Source organism: Triticum urartu, unplaced genomic scaffold, assembly GCF_003073215.2.
Source record: "Triticum urartu cultivar G1812 unplaced genomic scaffold, Tu2.1 TuUngrouped_contig_6989, whole genome shotgun sequence".
In the NCBI taxonomy this organism is placed as follows: Eukaryota; Viridiplantae; Streptophyta; class Magnoliopsida; order Poales; family Poaceae; genus Triticum; species Triticum urartu.
The window spans coordinates 1-17,030 of record NW_024117795.1 but is presented as its reverse complement, the minus strand read 5'-3'; the positions used below and the strand labels follow the sequence as shown (position 1 = coordinate 17,030).

Here is a 17,030-nt window from a genome sequence, read left to right as displayed (position 1 = left end):
AGAAGACGCCCTTAAGGAGCTTACAAATATTTGTGTCAGGTGTTAGAGTTGTGTCGAATATTGTGTACAAGTTAGGTTTACAGTTGGACTCTAAGTTGTATTGTGTTTAGATAGGATATGGAGTCGTGTCCTAGTAGGACACTTGTATCCTAGGCCTCTCATATATAGCGGGGCTAGACACACGATGTAACCTACGCCAACGTAATAGCACAGGCGCGCAAAGGGGGAGCCGGCGGCGTGTGCCGGCGCCCGGATGGCCGGTGTGTGGTATTGTGACGGTGTCACGGGGAGGAGCGTCCGTAGTCAAGCCCCGGGGATGTAGCCATATCGATGAACCTCATTAACAAATCTCGGTGTTGTGCTCGTGTGATTGCTTGGTCCTCGGATGATCGACGGAGTGCCTCGGATTTATTCTAACAAGTGGTATCATGAGCTAGATTATTCGGAGGCTGCGGATCGTTGATTTAGAAGAGGGATTGAGTCAAGATGCAGCCGACTGCGGCGTGGTTCTCTGCGAGATCGGAAAAGCAAATCAGAGGGAGATACGTATACATGCAGCAGACAGGACGTGCGGCGATCGATTGCATACATTGGTCGGGCGAGCGTTCAGGCAGCACCGTGTTCGTGGGAGGCCTACATAATTGGCAGATCAAATCGGTATCTGTCCGATCCGGTGTTTCCGGCGAGTCCGTGTGCAGCAAAAGGTGTGCAGCAGCAGGAGACCGTGTGGCGAGCGAGGCGCGGAGGCTGCCAAGCGTGGACACGGACGTGCTGGCTGGCCTATGCGGTGCTGTGCGGAAAGGCTCCCGAGGAGCTGCTAATGACAGCCTAGGTGACGTCTTTGGCACATTTATGTGCTATCCAGAAGCGTCACGGAGTCCACGAACTGGTGCAGAGCTGAGACGTGTATGAGATTTGTTTGACAAAAAGCAAGGGTAGCAACCAAGACTACGTGTGTGCACGGAGCAGTTTTGGTTGGATCAAGTTCAATCTTTTTTCTGCTATAGGATGCACGGAGAAGCAACAACAAACAGTGACATGAAAAAAGGAAGTTTTTTTTGGGTCGGTTTGCTGAGATGGCTTGGAACACGTGGATAGGCTGCGGAGGCGCACGGACAAGCGCGTCATGAGGATCATGCAAACACAGGGTGTCTAAGACATGCACGGATGTGCAAGCGGTCGTGATGCAGGGTGGAGCATGATTGCAGCCGGACATGTTCGGTTGGGTCGGACTAGACAGTCTGAAGGATCGAGCGAGGCGGTTGATACAGAAGACGGTGGTGGGATCGGCGACGGCGACATAGGAGCGTGATACTGATGGTGGCTGACTTCTGGGACGTGGAAACACGTGGTGCAGGCTTGAGGGCTTGTGCGGCTTCGACAGACTATTGCGCAGGGTTGATTCAAGACGGTGCACATGAGAGCTTGGAGTCGACAGGGCGTGGGAGGGTGGACTGATCATCTACCATGGAGTCATGTTGAAGGTGGAGCTGGATTGAGGGGCTACGGTGTAAGGATCCAGAGAATCGAAGCCTATTCAGCTGGGAAAAAAGCGAGAGGCACGCAGTTCGGACTGGAGCCCAGTGGTCTGATGGAAGCGTGAAACTCGTCATCGGTCGATGATGATCGGTGGTACTCTGCAGTGGGGGTTGAGTGGTGTGGTTTCGGACCCTTGAGACTCGACCGGGACAGCAGAGGCTCGACGCAGTAATAGCAGCGAGGCATGCGGTATGCACGGGACATGGAGACAGGCCAGGGCTCCGGTGGTCATACATGTGGTGAGACAACTGCGAATTTGATTCGGGATGATTCCAAGCAATGGTGAAATTTCTTCAAGTTTCAGACAGGCGGTCAAGAAAGGAGCGGTGATGTTGAGTTCAGGTAACTCTTATGTGTGACACCCAATATGTGAGTTGTTCACTTTCATGCAGGTCAGTGATCAGTATGTGATGGCGTTGGACTGATGCTCTGGAAGTTAGGAGCACAAACTAGAGTAACAAGGAACTTAATTTTGCTCGAGTGTTGACCGTGATCAAGAAAAGAAGGAACTACAAGTTGCAGGTGGAGTTTGGAGTAGCAGCGATACTCATGGGATAAGCTCAAGTCCAATGTACATGGAAGTTTGACGCATTGACAAATTCAGGGTGGTGGAGAATATTCGTCAAGGTGGAGTTTGTTAGAGTTGTGTCGAATATTGTGTACAAATTAGGTTACAGTTGAACTCTGAGTTGTATTGTGTTTAGATAGGATATGGAGTCGTGTCCTAATAGGACACTTGTATCCTAGGCCTCTCATATATAGCGAGGCTAGACACACGATGTAACCTATGCCAACATAATAGCACAGGCGCGCAAGGGGGAGCCGGCGGCGTGTGCCGGCGCTCGGGTGGCCGGTGTGTGGTATTGTGACAGTGTCACGGGAAGGAGCGCCCGTAGTCAAGCCCCGGAAATGTAGCCATATCGGTGAACCTCGTTAACAAATTTCGGTATCATGCTTGTGTGATTGCTTGGTCCTTGGATGATCGACGGAGTGCCTCGGATTTATTCTAACATCAGGAAAAGAGAGTTGGTTTTGATCTAGGAGTTGAGAGAGCTTGTCTAGTGCCCAGTATAAAAAATGGAGTTTCTATCTGGCTATAGACCGCGATCCAGTCGGTCAGCAATCACTATCTACATTGCCAAGATAGCATCCACCCTACCCTGTTTCAGCTTGTACTTTCCATTCTGTACCTCCTCTGTTTTCAGGTATCAGTACAAGCGATGAAATGCAGCACAAAGAATATGAGCGTCACAAAGTGGAGCAATGCAGAAACATAACGATATCTGATCTGAGCCAAGCATAGAGCTCAAATTTACTCGACCCAAAACAAACTGCACTACTGCAGGAGACAAGACTCAACGTGATTGATCGAACCAGACAGCTCGAAGAAATTCTTCGCCAAACCTAATCCAGAAATTGTACTTCTTGCATAAGTTGCATCAGATAATCCTTCCCCACATCACTACAAGTCTACATAAGTTCAGCAGCCACGCAAAGGAGTAGTAGATCTGTACATAAAGCGCAGTCGCAACAGCTCTGAATCTACACCTACATGGGAGAACACTACTAAGTAGCCTATAGCACGGCCACCCGATCTCTGGATGAAGTCAAATTAGAAACGCATGGGGAACAATCGTGGCAGCAGAATCTAGAAGAGTCGGGGGCGAGCGACACCGATAATACTAGGATGAATGAACAAAGTCCGCAGGAGCTAGCCCTGGATCTTCTTTCTACCTACTTGTTCCGGGTGGCTCGGTCCTTCTTGTGGCCGCCGAGGATACGGGAGATCTGCAGGCCTCTGCTGAACGCCTGGTTGAAAAGCATCCTGGTCTGGAACTCGGACACAAAGGGGAACCACGCAAGGAACGCGATGGGCGTGAACAGCAGGAGCCCCATCAGGATCTCGTAGCCCCGGGCGAGAGCCTTCACCGACCCCCACAGCCCGACCATCTCGACGACAGGCTTGATCGCTTGGGCAATCTGGCAAAGAAGGTTAGCTGAGATGTTAGACCTGAGATGGAAAAGCTGGCATGTGGATGTAGAGTAAGATATGTATGTTCACTGCTCACTAACCAGAAGCAGGCCCCATCCAGTCGGCATGAAGGCGAGGATGCAGACGAAGATGTCAAGGACTGTCATGTGGGCGATTGCTGTTAAGATTATGATGATGGAGATGAATGTTATGAATATCAGCCCCTTGATCAGACGGAAGACGAGCTGGAACTCCGCGCTGAACCTCCTCCTGCCGACTGACACGGTCTGCAAAGAAAAATCATGACAGCTGAGTGTTCCGGCTCGAAAAGAAGATAAAATAAGTCATGGTATTCTTGCTGCAAAACTATGGCTTAGATCAGTTCTAAAGTAAAATTTTAATCTGTAGAAACAACTAAACTGGCAAGTTATTAAATATTCTACATCAGAACAGAATCTTGAATAAATAATAACTGACATAAGCTTTGGACCTGTGAACACACTCACTCTCTGGGACAAATGCAGACCAAACTAAACTGAATATTCTACATCAGAACAGAATCTTGACTAATTCATAACGACATAAAAGCACTGGATCTGTGAACGATCGCTCTCTGGGACAATGCAGACCAAACTTAACTGAATATTCTACATCAGCACAGAATCTTGACTAATTAATAACGACATAAGCACTGGATCTGTGAACAAGTATCTCTCCAGGACAAATGCAAACCAAAACTAAACTAAAGAAACATAGAACTTTATTATTACCTTCATAACAAGCAGCATGACTAGAATCACAACCCATGAGAAGCCATAAACCTGGAAATGGCATCAGTTAGAAAGACTGCATAGACCTGACACATACGGAAGCATCTGTCTGATTACAAAATAAGAAAGAGATATTACCAGCACGCTTTGGTTATACTGCTTGGTTATATTCAAATGATACACAAGCCCGTATTGGTAGATGAAGAAACGCAATGCAAGAAGTATTTCAAGAATGGTGCCACGCTTCCCAGAATGCCGAAGAGGCCCCTGCTCTTTGTCCCACCATGATTCCCAGCTTTTCTCTGGAGCCACACCAATACCTCCACGGTTACTGATCCACTTGTTCCAATCAGTCCAGTCATCCACAATCTTCTGCCACTCGAATCCAGAAGGGTTGAACAGGAAGGGTGCAAAGAGCCAGGTGCCCACCATAAACCACATGGAAACAGTGATGAAGATGTAAGTGATAGCTCCTCTGTACGTCTGTCCAAATATTTCATACACGACAAGCAGAATCATCAGCTCAATACCCTTCACGAAATGGCTGCGAGAATAGAGTCGGTAGTTCTCGGCGAATTTGGCATGGAACACCACAAACCCACGTCCAGTCGCTCTATATTCAGCTCCTCCGTGGAGTAGCGTCCTTCCATAATAGTGAGTTTTGGTCCCAAGTGAAAATGTGAAGAAAACAGATGCCAACTGGAGTTGCATGAGCACAAAGTCACTTAATGCCGTTCTGAATCCTCTCTCCAAACCGATCTCCATCATCATGGGCAGTGCCATCAAAAATCCAAGTTGAACAAAAGATTCTGATGCAAGCGCGACCTGGAGCGGTGTATTATGCACGAACCTCTTTCCAGTAGCAAGTGCTGCATCAAGTCCACTGAGGACAAGATACAAACGCCCATAAAGGAAAGCATACACAGTCCAAACTGTAATCTGAGACCAAGCAGAACGATTTAGGCCAGCAGTTAACCAACGATTCAGGAAAGAGATATTTAGGGTTCATAACTTACCATTGTGCTGAAATAGAACCCAATTGTCGTATAGTAACACGACAACATTCTGAAGAAATCAAAACGGTGCCCCAGACGGTAAATGTCACGGCTGAGTGTCTGTTCACCGTTACCATTTGCTATCTTTGCCTCAAATAGTGAAATCTGATTAAGACCCACATCCCTTCCCTTGCCAACTTGCATGTATTCATGATGAGTGACGTTGCCTTCACGTAATGTAGAATTGAATCCTGCAACAGAAGATGTCATGTTACTACCAAAACGGTGCCAGATTTCCTTAACACAAACGCCAATAGCAAAAGCTTATCACCTGCAAATATGTCCTCACTAAGATTGATAATCTTAGATGCTTTACTTATACCACCCCTTGTCAGGTGGAAAAGGCGATCAAATATATCAGGATGGCCATAATGAAACCGAACCCTGCAGAGAGATGTTCAAAAAACAAATTGTTAAGGAAGCGTTCAGAAAGTCATGACTCAAGGAACTGCCCAAGTGTCCAGTAATTTTAGTTAGTACCATCATCGAGAAAGAAAATAAAACAAGCAGCCAATTCAAACATTTTAATATGATTATGGAAGCAAAACTAATAGATGCCACAAACATGATTATGACATGCTGTGCATGTGTGCAAGATACTCTAGGATTAATACCTTAATGGATTGGCAAGCACACGCTGTCCAATAGTCACAAAACTCGTCTCTTGATTTGACATGAACCAAGCCAGCGATGAAACACTGCAAAAGTCCAGAAGGAAAAACCACAGGATTAGCAAAATGAAACATTGCACTAATTACATGTTAGATAATCCAAAAGTGGTAACACAGGTACATAACTTAATTAATTACAATTTTAATAAAACAAAACTGCCAGATTACCTGCCAGTAAATATATGCTCCCTTACTCCAAGTATAGATGGATATCTCACACCATCATGTTTCTCCAGAAACTCTTCCAACAAATTTCTCATTTTCAGAGCCTCCTCCATGTAATGCTCCTGTTATTGATAGCATTGAATAAAAGAAGGAAAAGGAGAGGTGAAATAATTCCTTCAAGCAGCAAGAGCAACAAGCTGTACCTGGTTCATATCTATAGTTTGGAGACATTCGCCTCGAGTGAAAATTATTGCATGGTTCTGGTTTTCTGGCTTTCCCTCACCTAGAATAGCATTGCCTGGAAGCTTGATCTTGTAGATGACCTATGCACAAAAGATAGATGGCAATTAAGTGTCTCATTTTTCACCACTGAGAGTTGAGAACACACAAAGGTATTGCTCTCAAGGAAGAAAGCCTGATGTAAATAGGACAATTGTGATACTTGGTAGCAATAAAATGGACTCCTTAACACATAAAAAAAGTACCCGTAAACATAAACTTTAGTGGGCAATATGGGAAATGAACAATAGCTTATGCGGATGCCTTTAAGCCAGTCTCACAAATACGTTTCACTCTGTCAAAACAAGGATTATCTTTTTCACATGCCTATTTGGCCTAGGCCTCCTAAAATTTATTTCCCGTCTTCCACATCAAGTGGACATAGTTAAGAATAAACAAAGAGAAACACAGTCAACATAACTTGCAGCAAATTTAACCAAGGTATACTGAATTAACAGAGAATTTTGCTGTACCTGGTCAAGACTCTGTCCAGGATCATCTGATTTTGTAACCGCGGCCTTCACCAAAACTGAGTAGTAAACTTTGTCAGTCTTCTTGTTTCTATCTTGGCTAGGTGCTTCAACTTCATCAATATAGGCAACACGAAAAGATGGATATCTGCCCAGCAAATATATTTCTCTTATTTTAGTACCACCATATATCATATATACAAGTATGTGTCTAAAATACAAATAATGACACTATTATGAATAATGTGCCCTCATAAATGCAACTATCTAGCATTCAAGCACTGGTTTGGATGATAATGAAATTTGATAGACCAGGACACCGAACATCACCATGCACTAATTACCGACTAGGATAGACATAAAATAAAGAAAACATGTAGTTTTTATTATTGGCTACTGATTATTAAGAATATCAACAAACTGCCATTCGTCTAGCACAACTAACATTTCCCACACATAGATGACAAAGAAATGGACCAAATTAAAAGATTCATAATCCACACAAAGCAACATATATCCAGGACTTCCGAGTCTCAAACTGAAACTTACGTTGTCATTAGTCTCAAAATATCATGTGCACAAGGATCACCAGAACGTTTCTGGATTCCATACTGTTGGCATGAGACAACATATGTAAATTTCATGTCAGCTATCGCTTTGCATTCTGTCATTAATTCAGATTCCTTCATGTCAGCTATCTCTCTGTAGCCTTTCATTAGATCTACCAAACAGAGAAAGAGAAGTGATTAAATCACTATAATTGCCAAGGCCCCGTTCAGAAGAACATCATAGGCTAGCTAATGGAAATACCATCATCTTTGGCATTATCAAGAAAAGCCTGAAGCTCCAAAGCTTTTCGGTAGTACATCATCCCTCTTACTGTTTAAACAGGAGAAGCAACGATTTCAAAACTGGACCACATAGCAAGACACAAAGAGGCATGCGAATGGAGTGTAAGAAAATACCAGTTCTTGTCAATGTTTGTCCCCTGTATGATGCCCAAAGACGAAGCTCATCTTCTATTGTATCATCATCACGGGCCTGCTCCTCAGATCTATTCACCCTTTCGAGGAAATTTTTCCATTCATCTTCAGGGTTTGAACATTATCGTGAAACAAAGTCAGTTTTGATGGCAGTCAGAAGACACAAAGAAATCCACATATGCTATTTCAAGCAAAATGTTACACAAGGGAGAAAGAACCTGGGTAAATTTTTTGCAAGTAAAAAAGTATGGTAATTCCATCCTCATTTGCCTCTTCTAGATTATCTGATGAAAACAGAACATCTTCCTTGTAATAAGGAGTCAAGACCCTGCAGTACATAAGTTGTTCCAGAAAGGAAATGTGAAAAAGGTCAGAAGATATAATCAAACAAAACATTATGTAAGGTAAAAACCATATATACAACATCTTGCAAAAGAGACATGGCAATTATATAGTAAAGGAAAAGAATTGAATCGCATGTTGTGTAGTTCAAAGTCAGACAAAACAAATAGCAATGCATATTGTATTATTCCAGAATTATCCCGATATTGTGTTTATTCTTATGTGCCCCATATGCTCTAGTTATATACCTTTTGATCTACACCTGAAATATACTCCCTCTGTTCACAAAGATAAGATGTTTCGGATACTTCAATGTGGACTACATACAGACTGAAATGAGTGAACAAACACACTAAAATTAGAACCTCTTGTGAACGGAGGGAGTATCAATTATCCTGTCATTTTCTACAAATATTTAGAATCGTCTGAATGCTTAATAAGTTAGAAGATTTTGAATGAAAATGAACTAAGAATCCAGTGCCTAAATTAAGAACAATTGACCTAAAGTCAAACTTCCATATTTCGAAATTTTTATTCTTACATATGGAGCTAGAAGGCATTTGGCAGCATTCTCATTCTTGTGGCATGGATCATTTGGAAAAAGGAAAAATAACATAGTGCTATTTAACAACTACATCCCACTCCTGAACTGATCGAACTTTGTAACCAGCGGTTAACGTCCTGGTGTATGGCTTGGGAAAAAAGAGCTGCAGATTCTTAGGTCGTGGTGGTGGTTGTTACCTAGCGCGAGATATGGGTGCTAGGTTGTAGGTTTCTCAGTCATGTGTTTGCTTGTTGCTAACCAGAGACTAATGTAAGACCTCGTTTTTGTTCCTTTCTTTCTTCTCGTAATAAAAATGGCAGAGATACCAAGGGGAGCACGGACACTAAAAACCCCACAACAGATTGTGGTAGTACGTGATATATTCGTCACATATAATTAAATCTAGTCAGAAACCGCATGCCATCTGGTTTTTCTTTTATTGCTGGAGGGGTGGAGCCACTTACAAGGAAGGCATTCGGTGTTTCAAACAGGCACAAATGAAACATGATAGTTGTAGAGAATTATAATATTCAAGATTTTTTAACTGAATATTTGACATAAAAATATAGCCGCTATCAAGACAGGATAGTGGGCAGCAAAGAAAAATATGGCATCTCTAGGATAAGATGGAAGGCTTGGTAGTAAAGAAACTTTATGCTCACACTACTACCGAGAACACTAGTGGAACTTACGAGAAGGGCAACATGTTCCGCACTTTTGGAGCATTTGGCATATCCATAAAAAGAGAATTTGCAAAGAAAGATATTCTCCTTCTGGCATCAAGGTTTGTAGGGACATCCATAGCAGACTCTTTGACGGTGAGCAGAAGATGAAGCCTTTTTATCTGAAATCAGCATGAAGTAGTAGGTATAGTACAGCAACAGGAACAAAAGAAGCGTCATATAAGAAACTGTTTAATAAAAAAACAGGGCTGAAAATCAAACCTTTTCAGTCCATGCATTTGATGCCTCCACAGGAAACTTAATAGCTTTAGTAAACAATTGATCTTGCTGATCAAGCGGTGTCATTCCTTCATGTTTTTTAGCATTTCCACCGTGTATGGAATCCAGTACACTTCAATGAGAGGAAAAACACAATAGCACCAGTTACCACAATATTTCAAGAAAGATCAGATGATCAATCACCATAATCAGCGCGGTTCATCTTTAGAGAACAGAATGTGGAAGCACAGAAGGATTTTTCTAAGGCTAAACCTGAAGGCAGCAAGCACATATGCATATGCATGACAGACAACAATACGGCGGCATGTACCAAAACTATGGATGCAAAGGCTTGGCATAGATGTGAATAATATTTCAGTAAAAAAGTATGTCATGCTGTTTTCATAGAAGGAAGCTAAGCTCCTCACCTGCTGAGCTCTTGTTCCTCCATTATATCCTTTGTGACCACCTCAAGCATATCTTGGAACAAAATAACAACTTGACCCAAATCTTCGACCTTATTCTTTTGCTGTACTCAAACAGATAAATACAGTGAGAGGGAGGAGGGGGGGTGGGAGACCTACAATCATGAAGACAAATTCTGTATACCAGTAACTCAAGTAGCTCAATGAGCTTCTTGCTCAGGGCAGGAAGACTCCTCATGTTCAGATCCCTTATCAGAGTTTCTTCGGCTATATGTTTATCAACAACTTCAAAAATCTCTTGCATAACACTGAAATAAGCAGCACGCATGTATTCAGGAGTTGGGTACGAAAACAGAACTTCAGTTAAGGAATAGAAGTGCAAAAGAATGAAATAGGCATCACACGATTAATCAGGAATTCGAGGTTTCAAAACAGAACTTCAATCAAGGAATAAAGTGGGTGAGAAAAGACTAAACATATGACAAGATTAAACATACACTTTCTCACGTTGACCAAACACTAAGGTGTTGATGATGTTTTTGAATGAAGCATAGCATTCTCTGATAGCATAGGAAAAATACGGGTCCGATCTCATTCTCTTGTTCAGATCGCGATGATTCCCTCCACTGTCTGCCGCCATATCCAATGCTATCGGAATCTAAAATCCAGTATAAATAAATAAACAAATGTGTGAATCCAAGTAAAGAAAGTACAAAGTGGTCAAGTGGTAAACACCTTGCTAGCAAGTAGAAAAGGTGGCCATTGGAATATATCCAATTCACGATCTTTGCAGTATGGAACAAGTAGCAAGTCCATCTCCCTGTTATCTATGAGATCTTCTTCACGGAAACTTGTGATAATTAAGTTCCACATTTGGGCAAATCTTGCAGCTATTTTCTCTCTCTCTTGTTCATTACCAGAAGGCTAAAAAAATTATGTCAGGTCAAAAGAGCTAATGAATGTAGTATATTCAATCTGATTATCCAACAATCTACTCCTGATATCAAACAGGTGAAAACTTACCTTAGCAAGTTTAGTGGAAAAAGCAGCCCGGAAACCTTTCCTCTTGTGTTGATCAGAAGGTATCAACAATTTATTGAAGGCCCAAGGCAAAGATTCAAAGCGAGATCTCAACATGCCTAAAGTCCGTATCTGATTTCATGGGTCAAGACTATCATAAGTTTCTTTGATGATGATAGACAAGGCTCCAGAATATTAGGGAAATAAACAATAGAGCATGATGGTTACCAATATAGACATAACGAGGCTAACTGATAGATTTATTCATAATAAAATAATATAACAGTAGAGAGAATTCTTCTTTTTTTTAGCTAACAAGAGAGAGCATTCCTGTGTACAGCTTCACAACTGGAAATGGCAGCCTAAAAGTAGGGATGGTGAAGTTAAAACAACAGCCTTAGCACTAAAGTTTTGTAATTTGCTACTGAATGCAGAGCAGCATAATAGGACAAGAAAAGCAATTCAGAACCAAAGAAGGCAGAGCAAGCCCAATCTGTCAAGTAATAAATTGTAATTCTGAAAATTTTACTAACCTCACCAAGTCGACGACAAGCCCCATAGATACCACCAATCAATGTTGAGAAAACTGCGTACCAAATTTGGGTGTCCATGAAATAGACCTGGACAACACAACAGACAAAACTTAGTATACTGGTTAAACAACTTTTGACAGAGAATAAGGATTGACGCATACAAGAATTATTGGAGCCCAAAGTGCGATGACAACACCAATATTGTTACTTGCTGCAAAAAAACCAAAATAAGAACGCCTAAAATTTCAAGAAAAAGGTTACAAAGAGGAAGACAGCAAGCTTCATCATAAATACCATTAGGGAAAAACTCATGCCACTGGAAATTCCGAATCGGTTCTCTCATTATATCTTTTGTTGGTTGTACCAGAGGCTTGATCTGAAACCAGCAAGTAAGAGAAGATGAATAAGCAGCACTAGCAGAAAGGTGAGTGCTAAGAAGGCTTGGTTTTTGGGATTCACCAACATTCTGTTGATGCCATTGATGTTCTAACATTTTGTACATTCAAGAGCAAGAAATGGCTTATGTACACAAATTAATTTAACTATGGAAATATAAATATTGAGGCAGTGAGGCCACATTTGGAATGCAGTGAATTTTATAGATTTTCTGCAGGAAGTGACTAGATACCTCAATATAGAAGCTCACTATCAACTTCATCGCTAAAAGGAGAACCCAGAACATGGTATACCTATCAGTACAACAGTGATTAGTGATTAGAAAAAAGCATAGCAGTAAAACCAAGCATGAAGATGAGTTAACAAAGTGATTCTACTCTTAACATACTTGAAGAGGGAGAATGGGCCTTCATGCATTCCTCTGCCAACAAATAATCGAGGCTGCAGATATATTTGGAAAAAATATATCAACAAACACACCTATGTAATTAATGACAGGAAACAATAGATGGAAAATTACCTGGGACCACCACATCATGAATGTTATGACCTTAACATTTGAACTCTCAAGTATCCTTCTGATACATGGGAAAAGAAATAGCACAGCCGCAAGAATATTTGGCGCCAAATATATAACAACAGCCAAAATATATAATGATGGCTGATTCTGACCATTGCCAAGCCAACTTTTAATTATTCTTGAAAGACCCGAAGGATTAGACCAGGTATATGCATAAGTCACAGGTAGAATCACAACCCATGCAGCAGCTGATACTAACTTCAGGACATAACGCAGCTTTCTTGCAAACGACATACTTCTTCTTGCTTTCCAGCCAAATACAATGTCCAGGGTGGCTGCATCGATTATATTTGTTGAAGTTAGTATATACAATACAGTTGTATAAACTACTCCCTCCAATCCAAAATAAGTTTCGTGGTTTTTTGAGCTAAAACCACAACACTTATTTTGGACCGAAGGGAGTAGTAATTATGCATACATCTTAGCTACAAAATTCATATATATCCTTCAGTTTCATGTCATTAAATTCATTATTGTTAGGTCGCTGGCAAAGCAAACATACAGATATACTTGAGTTGTCATCTAAACACATTTTCATTAGGTCCCTCCCTACAGATATTAGAGTATGACTCGTGAAGTAATTATGTTTTATCATCAACAGCGGTATAAAAAGAAAATATCACTAGCTAGATCTGCACTGCAGTGTTTCTGCTTAAAACTAAGCTACTAAGCTGCCTATTAAATAATATAGATGTGGACTGGCAAATCTCTAGGCATGAAGAGGGAGATAAGGTAGGAGTTCAGCCAAATACCTTGACCCAACTTTAAAACAGCAGCAGTTATAAATATGCTCAAAACCTGTTTGAACACTCCAGCATCAAAGATATCACTTGGTGTGCCACCATTCCATGCAATAATAATCATAGCCTGCATTGAAACAAAAGATCATACAAAGTACGTGAATGTCAATTCTCAAGTGAAGGAGTGAAGAGAGGCAAGTGAAGGAGTGTAGGGGGGGGGGGGCAACCAACCTGCAAGGATAAAATTAAGAAGATCCACATTCTATCAAAACTACGGAATATGTGCCAAAATGAACGTATCTCGACAAAATTAATCTTTCCCATCCAATGGACACTGCCAGCAGATCTTTCCTCCTGGATTATGACATAATAAAGTATAATCAGAATTGATACACAATGCATGTCTTTCCTTTTCTTTATTTCATGTTTACGTTAACAATATACATCACTCACATATCTGTGTATATTGTTGGCCTAACAAATTAACGGACAGAGCAAAGACATGAAAACAAGCAGAACAAATCTAGCTGCAGTGTGCATTATCGAATCCATTGTCAACAGAAAACAAACATGCAGCATGTGATCAGAATATCTTATTATCAAGTTCAATTCATAAAGATTTAAGCACTGGTGAATTGTATTATTATATCACAGGCAACTATCAATGTGTTCACAGTTGACATGAAAGAAATTGCAATAATGTTAGGTATTAGTATCAAGAAACCTACTCCATTCAGACGATTAGGATAAGCAAATTTGGGAGTTTTGAAAAAATCTGCATCAGCTCTCATGGGCCATCCAAGCCGGAAGCAGTCAACTTTCCTGAAAAGCAACACAAGAATAATTTGATGACTTCCATCAAAACCAGGGGCACAATATATTGAAGGCAACAACTAAATACGACTGCTGCTTACCAAAAGTACTCATTTAGATCATCGTAGTTCCTCCAGTGTGAGTGTTTTGATTTCATTGTCTTGCTCCTGTGAGCTTCCTGCAGAGTTTCAGAATTTAACAATCAGGCTTGAAATGGAAAGAAGAAGAAAAACAGTCTGAATACAAATGTACAACTATACCTCCTCTATAACTTTGTATATCGGAGTCACAACTTTAATCAAGAATGCCTCTTCATCACCACCATAAGCTGGTTTAACATTTTCACCAGTCATTGGGCTCACATTTCCAGCTAACATACCATAGAGTTCAAAAGCCATCTATATGAAGATCAGAAACAGAATTGTTACTAATAAATATGATGGCACCAGAAAATACAACGTACAGACTTGAGAATTGTACTAACACAAAAACATCCCCCGATTAGCATTTTTTTCAAACAACATTTTTCTCCATTGTCATGAATATGAATTCTACAATAGCTAAGCTCACAATGTGCGGTTATCAATAAATATGTCACAGGAATACAGTGTGTCATATCCTTGCTACCAAGAGTAGTCATTTGGACATACATAGGCTAACTGTGACTATTACGATCAATGAAACTCCACACAAAAAAACTGATTTTGAGACCAATTGATCAGGTATCATGTTTGAAGAATAATAGGACAATGGCCGAACATATACAAAAATATATGACAATAAGCGTAATCTGCGAAATAAAAGTTGATCTTACATGATGGTATATGTAGCAAAGACACTCTGGCATGAATCTCAAGTTAGCCGCCTCGCCCCAAATCAAAAGGTAGAGACCCATATAGAGAAGCTTGCGTTGCTGAACTTCCTGTTGGATAGTTGGCAACCTACACATTAATTGGTCCAGGCGTTGAGACAAACGGTAACTCATGAAGAGATATAACATTGGTATCAACCTGGGCAGAAGTAGGCCATAACTGAACTTCAAGTAAAAAACAAGGAATTGTTGGACTTCATTGAACCTACCATAAACTGCTTTTGCGGCCAAGGTACTTGCACCACATCTTATAACTCTTAAATAGCTTCTTCATTACATAATCCAGAGCCCTGTCATCCAACTGGGAAGAAAAACACAACAATCCATCTTCATATTACTTGCAGGCACATGAAGAAAGACACAAACAAACATGCCCAGTTCCTCACAAAATAAGTTGAGATAGATAAACAAGAACCTTAGATTGCTGTTCAGGCTTTGGTATCTGCCTTATGTGTACATTTGCAAGTAACAGGATGAGATGTTCCCTTTGGTTGGATACATTGTCTTTCTGCAAAGAGTGACTCAAGATTAGATGATGTGCATTTTCAGGATAAAACACATGTAAACATGCAGTGCCACAGACAAATAAAACCATCTCATGCACCGTTACCTGAAATCCAAACATCGCCTGTAGCCAGTCGAGAAGATCTCTATCGGTCTTCTTCTCATCAGGTTTCTTTTCCTGCTCCTTGTCCTTGGGCCACGGCAGGCCTCTTATATTCCGAAGAGCATAGACAGCAGCTTGAATCTACAAAATATAAGGAGCAACTCAGTAAAAGAGACAATTAATGAGCTTTAAGACGACATTTGTTGCAGCGAGACTAGATATAGAAGGGAAACCTCTGGGTTTTGCATTATAGCTTGGTCGGTACTTTCGGGATCGAGAGGCAGGATATTGTAAGGCACATAGAGCTTCTTCTTCTCCTCGATTTTGTTGTGCGTGTCGAGAATCTGCGTACCAACAAACACATGCCACGTAGCAGATGAAAAACGGATGATATTTCACAATAAACAAAGCAAGCAGCAGTACCCATAAATAGTAACAAAAGGAACCAATCGACTACGCACCGCCTGATCGACTTCAACGGACTGCGACACATTAACGGCTTTCAAGACCTCAAACAGAACCGCGGCAGTCTGGTACGCTTTTGTGAGCAGGGCACTGATCAATCAAGCAGTAAGAATAATCACATTACTGACAAACAGCAAGCAACGGGCCTTGCCATCTGATAGACAGGGCAGCATTTAACTGTTTAACATGACACGTAGAGCAACGGGCGGGAGAAGCGGCTGGCTCACCGGTCGGCCTTGTCGGCGGCGTTCTGGAGCGCCTGGATGTACTTCTTGTAGTACTCGCGGTAGAAGCGCTGCATCTCGCGCGCGTCGCTCTGGTGCACCCTCCCCTTGAGGGTGGGGTCATTCTCCTGCACAAACACAATGAGCTCAGGTAGTCAATATTAGAAGCTCGCATTCCTTGTCCCCAGAGAGAACTGATAAATTGGGGACCATGAATGAATGAAGATGGTGAACAGAAGATGAGTGGTGGTAAGAATTACCCTCTCGAGCCTTTGCAGCAGCGCGGTCTTGAACTGGCGCACTCCACGGCCGCTGGAGGTCGGGTCGAGCCGGTGGGCCTTCTCGAAGGCGTAGAAGCGGCCTGAGCGGAAGCGCAATGAGCAAACCATGCTTCGTCCGGTGGCAAGCAAAAATTCTACTACTAGATTGGGCCTAAGTGAAGAAGTAGATCGGGCGTGCTTACAGAGGTAGGCGACGCGCGGGTTGCCGGCCTCGACCTCGTTGGCGACCCGGAGGATGGGCGCGATCTCGACGAGCGAGGAGGGCACCACCTCGCTGTCGAAGATGGACTCCCCCATGTTCCCGACGGTCTGCGTGCGCAGCAGCCTCCTCCCGCCCGACGCCC

At 42.0% G+C, this 17,030-nt stretch overlaps 1 protein-coding gene across 1 annotated transcript; it reads right to left on the bottom strand.

The window, feature by feature from the left end:
* Nucleotides 1-2,944: 2,944 nt before the first annotated feature.
* On the bottom strand, nucleotides 2,945-17,022 carry LOC125531369 (callose synthase 3-like). The gene is made up of 41 exons (XM_048695782.1): nucleotides 16,869-17,022; nucleotides 16,666-16,766; nucleotides 16,409-16,533; nucleotides 16,178-16,271; nucleotides 15,950-16,060; nucleotides 15,720-15,857; nucleotides 15,525-15,617; nucleotides 15,319-15,410; nucleotides 15,053-15,179; nucleotides 14,499-14,636; nucleotides 14,340-14,416; nucleotides 14,154-14,247; nucleotides 13,657-13,779; nucleotides 13,438-13,552; nucleotides 12,626-12,960; nucleotides 12,494-12,546; nucleotides 12,338-12,398; nucleotides 12,004-12,085; nucleotides 11,871-11,920; nucleotides 11,710-11,796; nucleotides 11,180-11,308; nucleotides 10,892-11,080; nucleotides 10,654-10,814; nucleotides 10,341-10,464; nucleotides 10,160-10,260; nucleotides 9,735-9,864; nucleotides 9,483-9,634; nucleotides 8,123-8,232; nucleotides 7,887-8,009; nucleotides 7,732-7,800; nucleotides 7,471-7,642; nucleotides 6,925-7,069; nucleotides 6,376-6,495; nucleotides 6,176-6,294; nucleotides 5,951-6,034; nucleotides 5,608-5,720; nucleotides 5,298-5,527; nucleotides 4,420-5,220; nucleotides 4,282-4,332; nucleotides 3,613-3,798; nucleotides 2,945-3,519 (listed from the first exon to the last, which is right to left on the bottom strand). Exons 1-41 carry the CDS (start codon nucleotides 16,981-16,983, stop codon nucleotides 3,274-3,276), a joined length of 5,766 nt encoding a protein of 1,921 aa, XP_048551739.1. The 5' UTR covers nucleotides 16,984-17,022; the 3' UTR covers nucleotides 2,945-3,273.
* Between the last annotated feature and the right edge of the window lie 8 nt (nucleotides 17,023-17,030).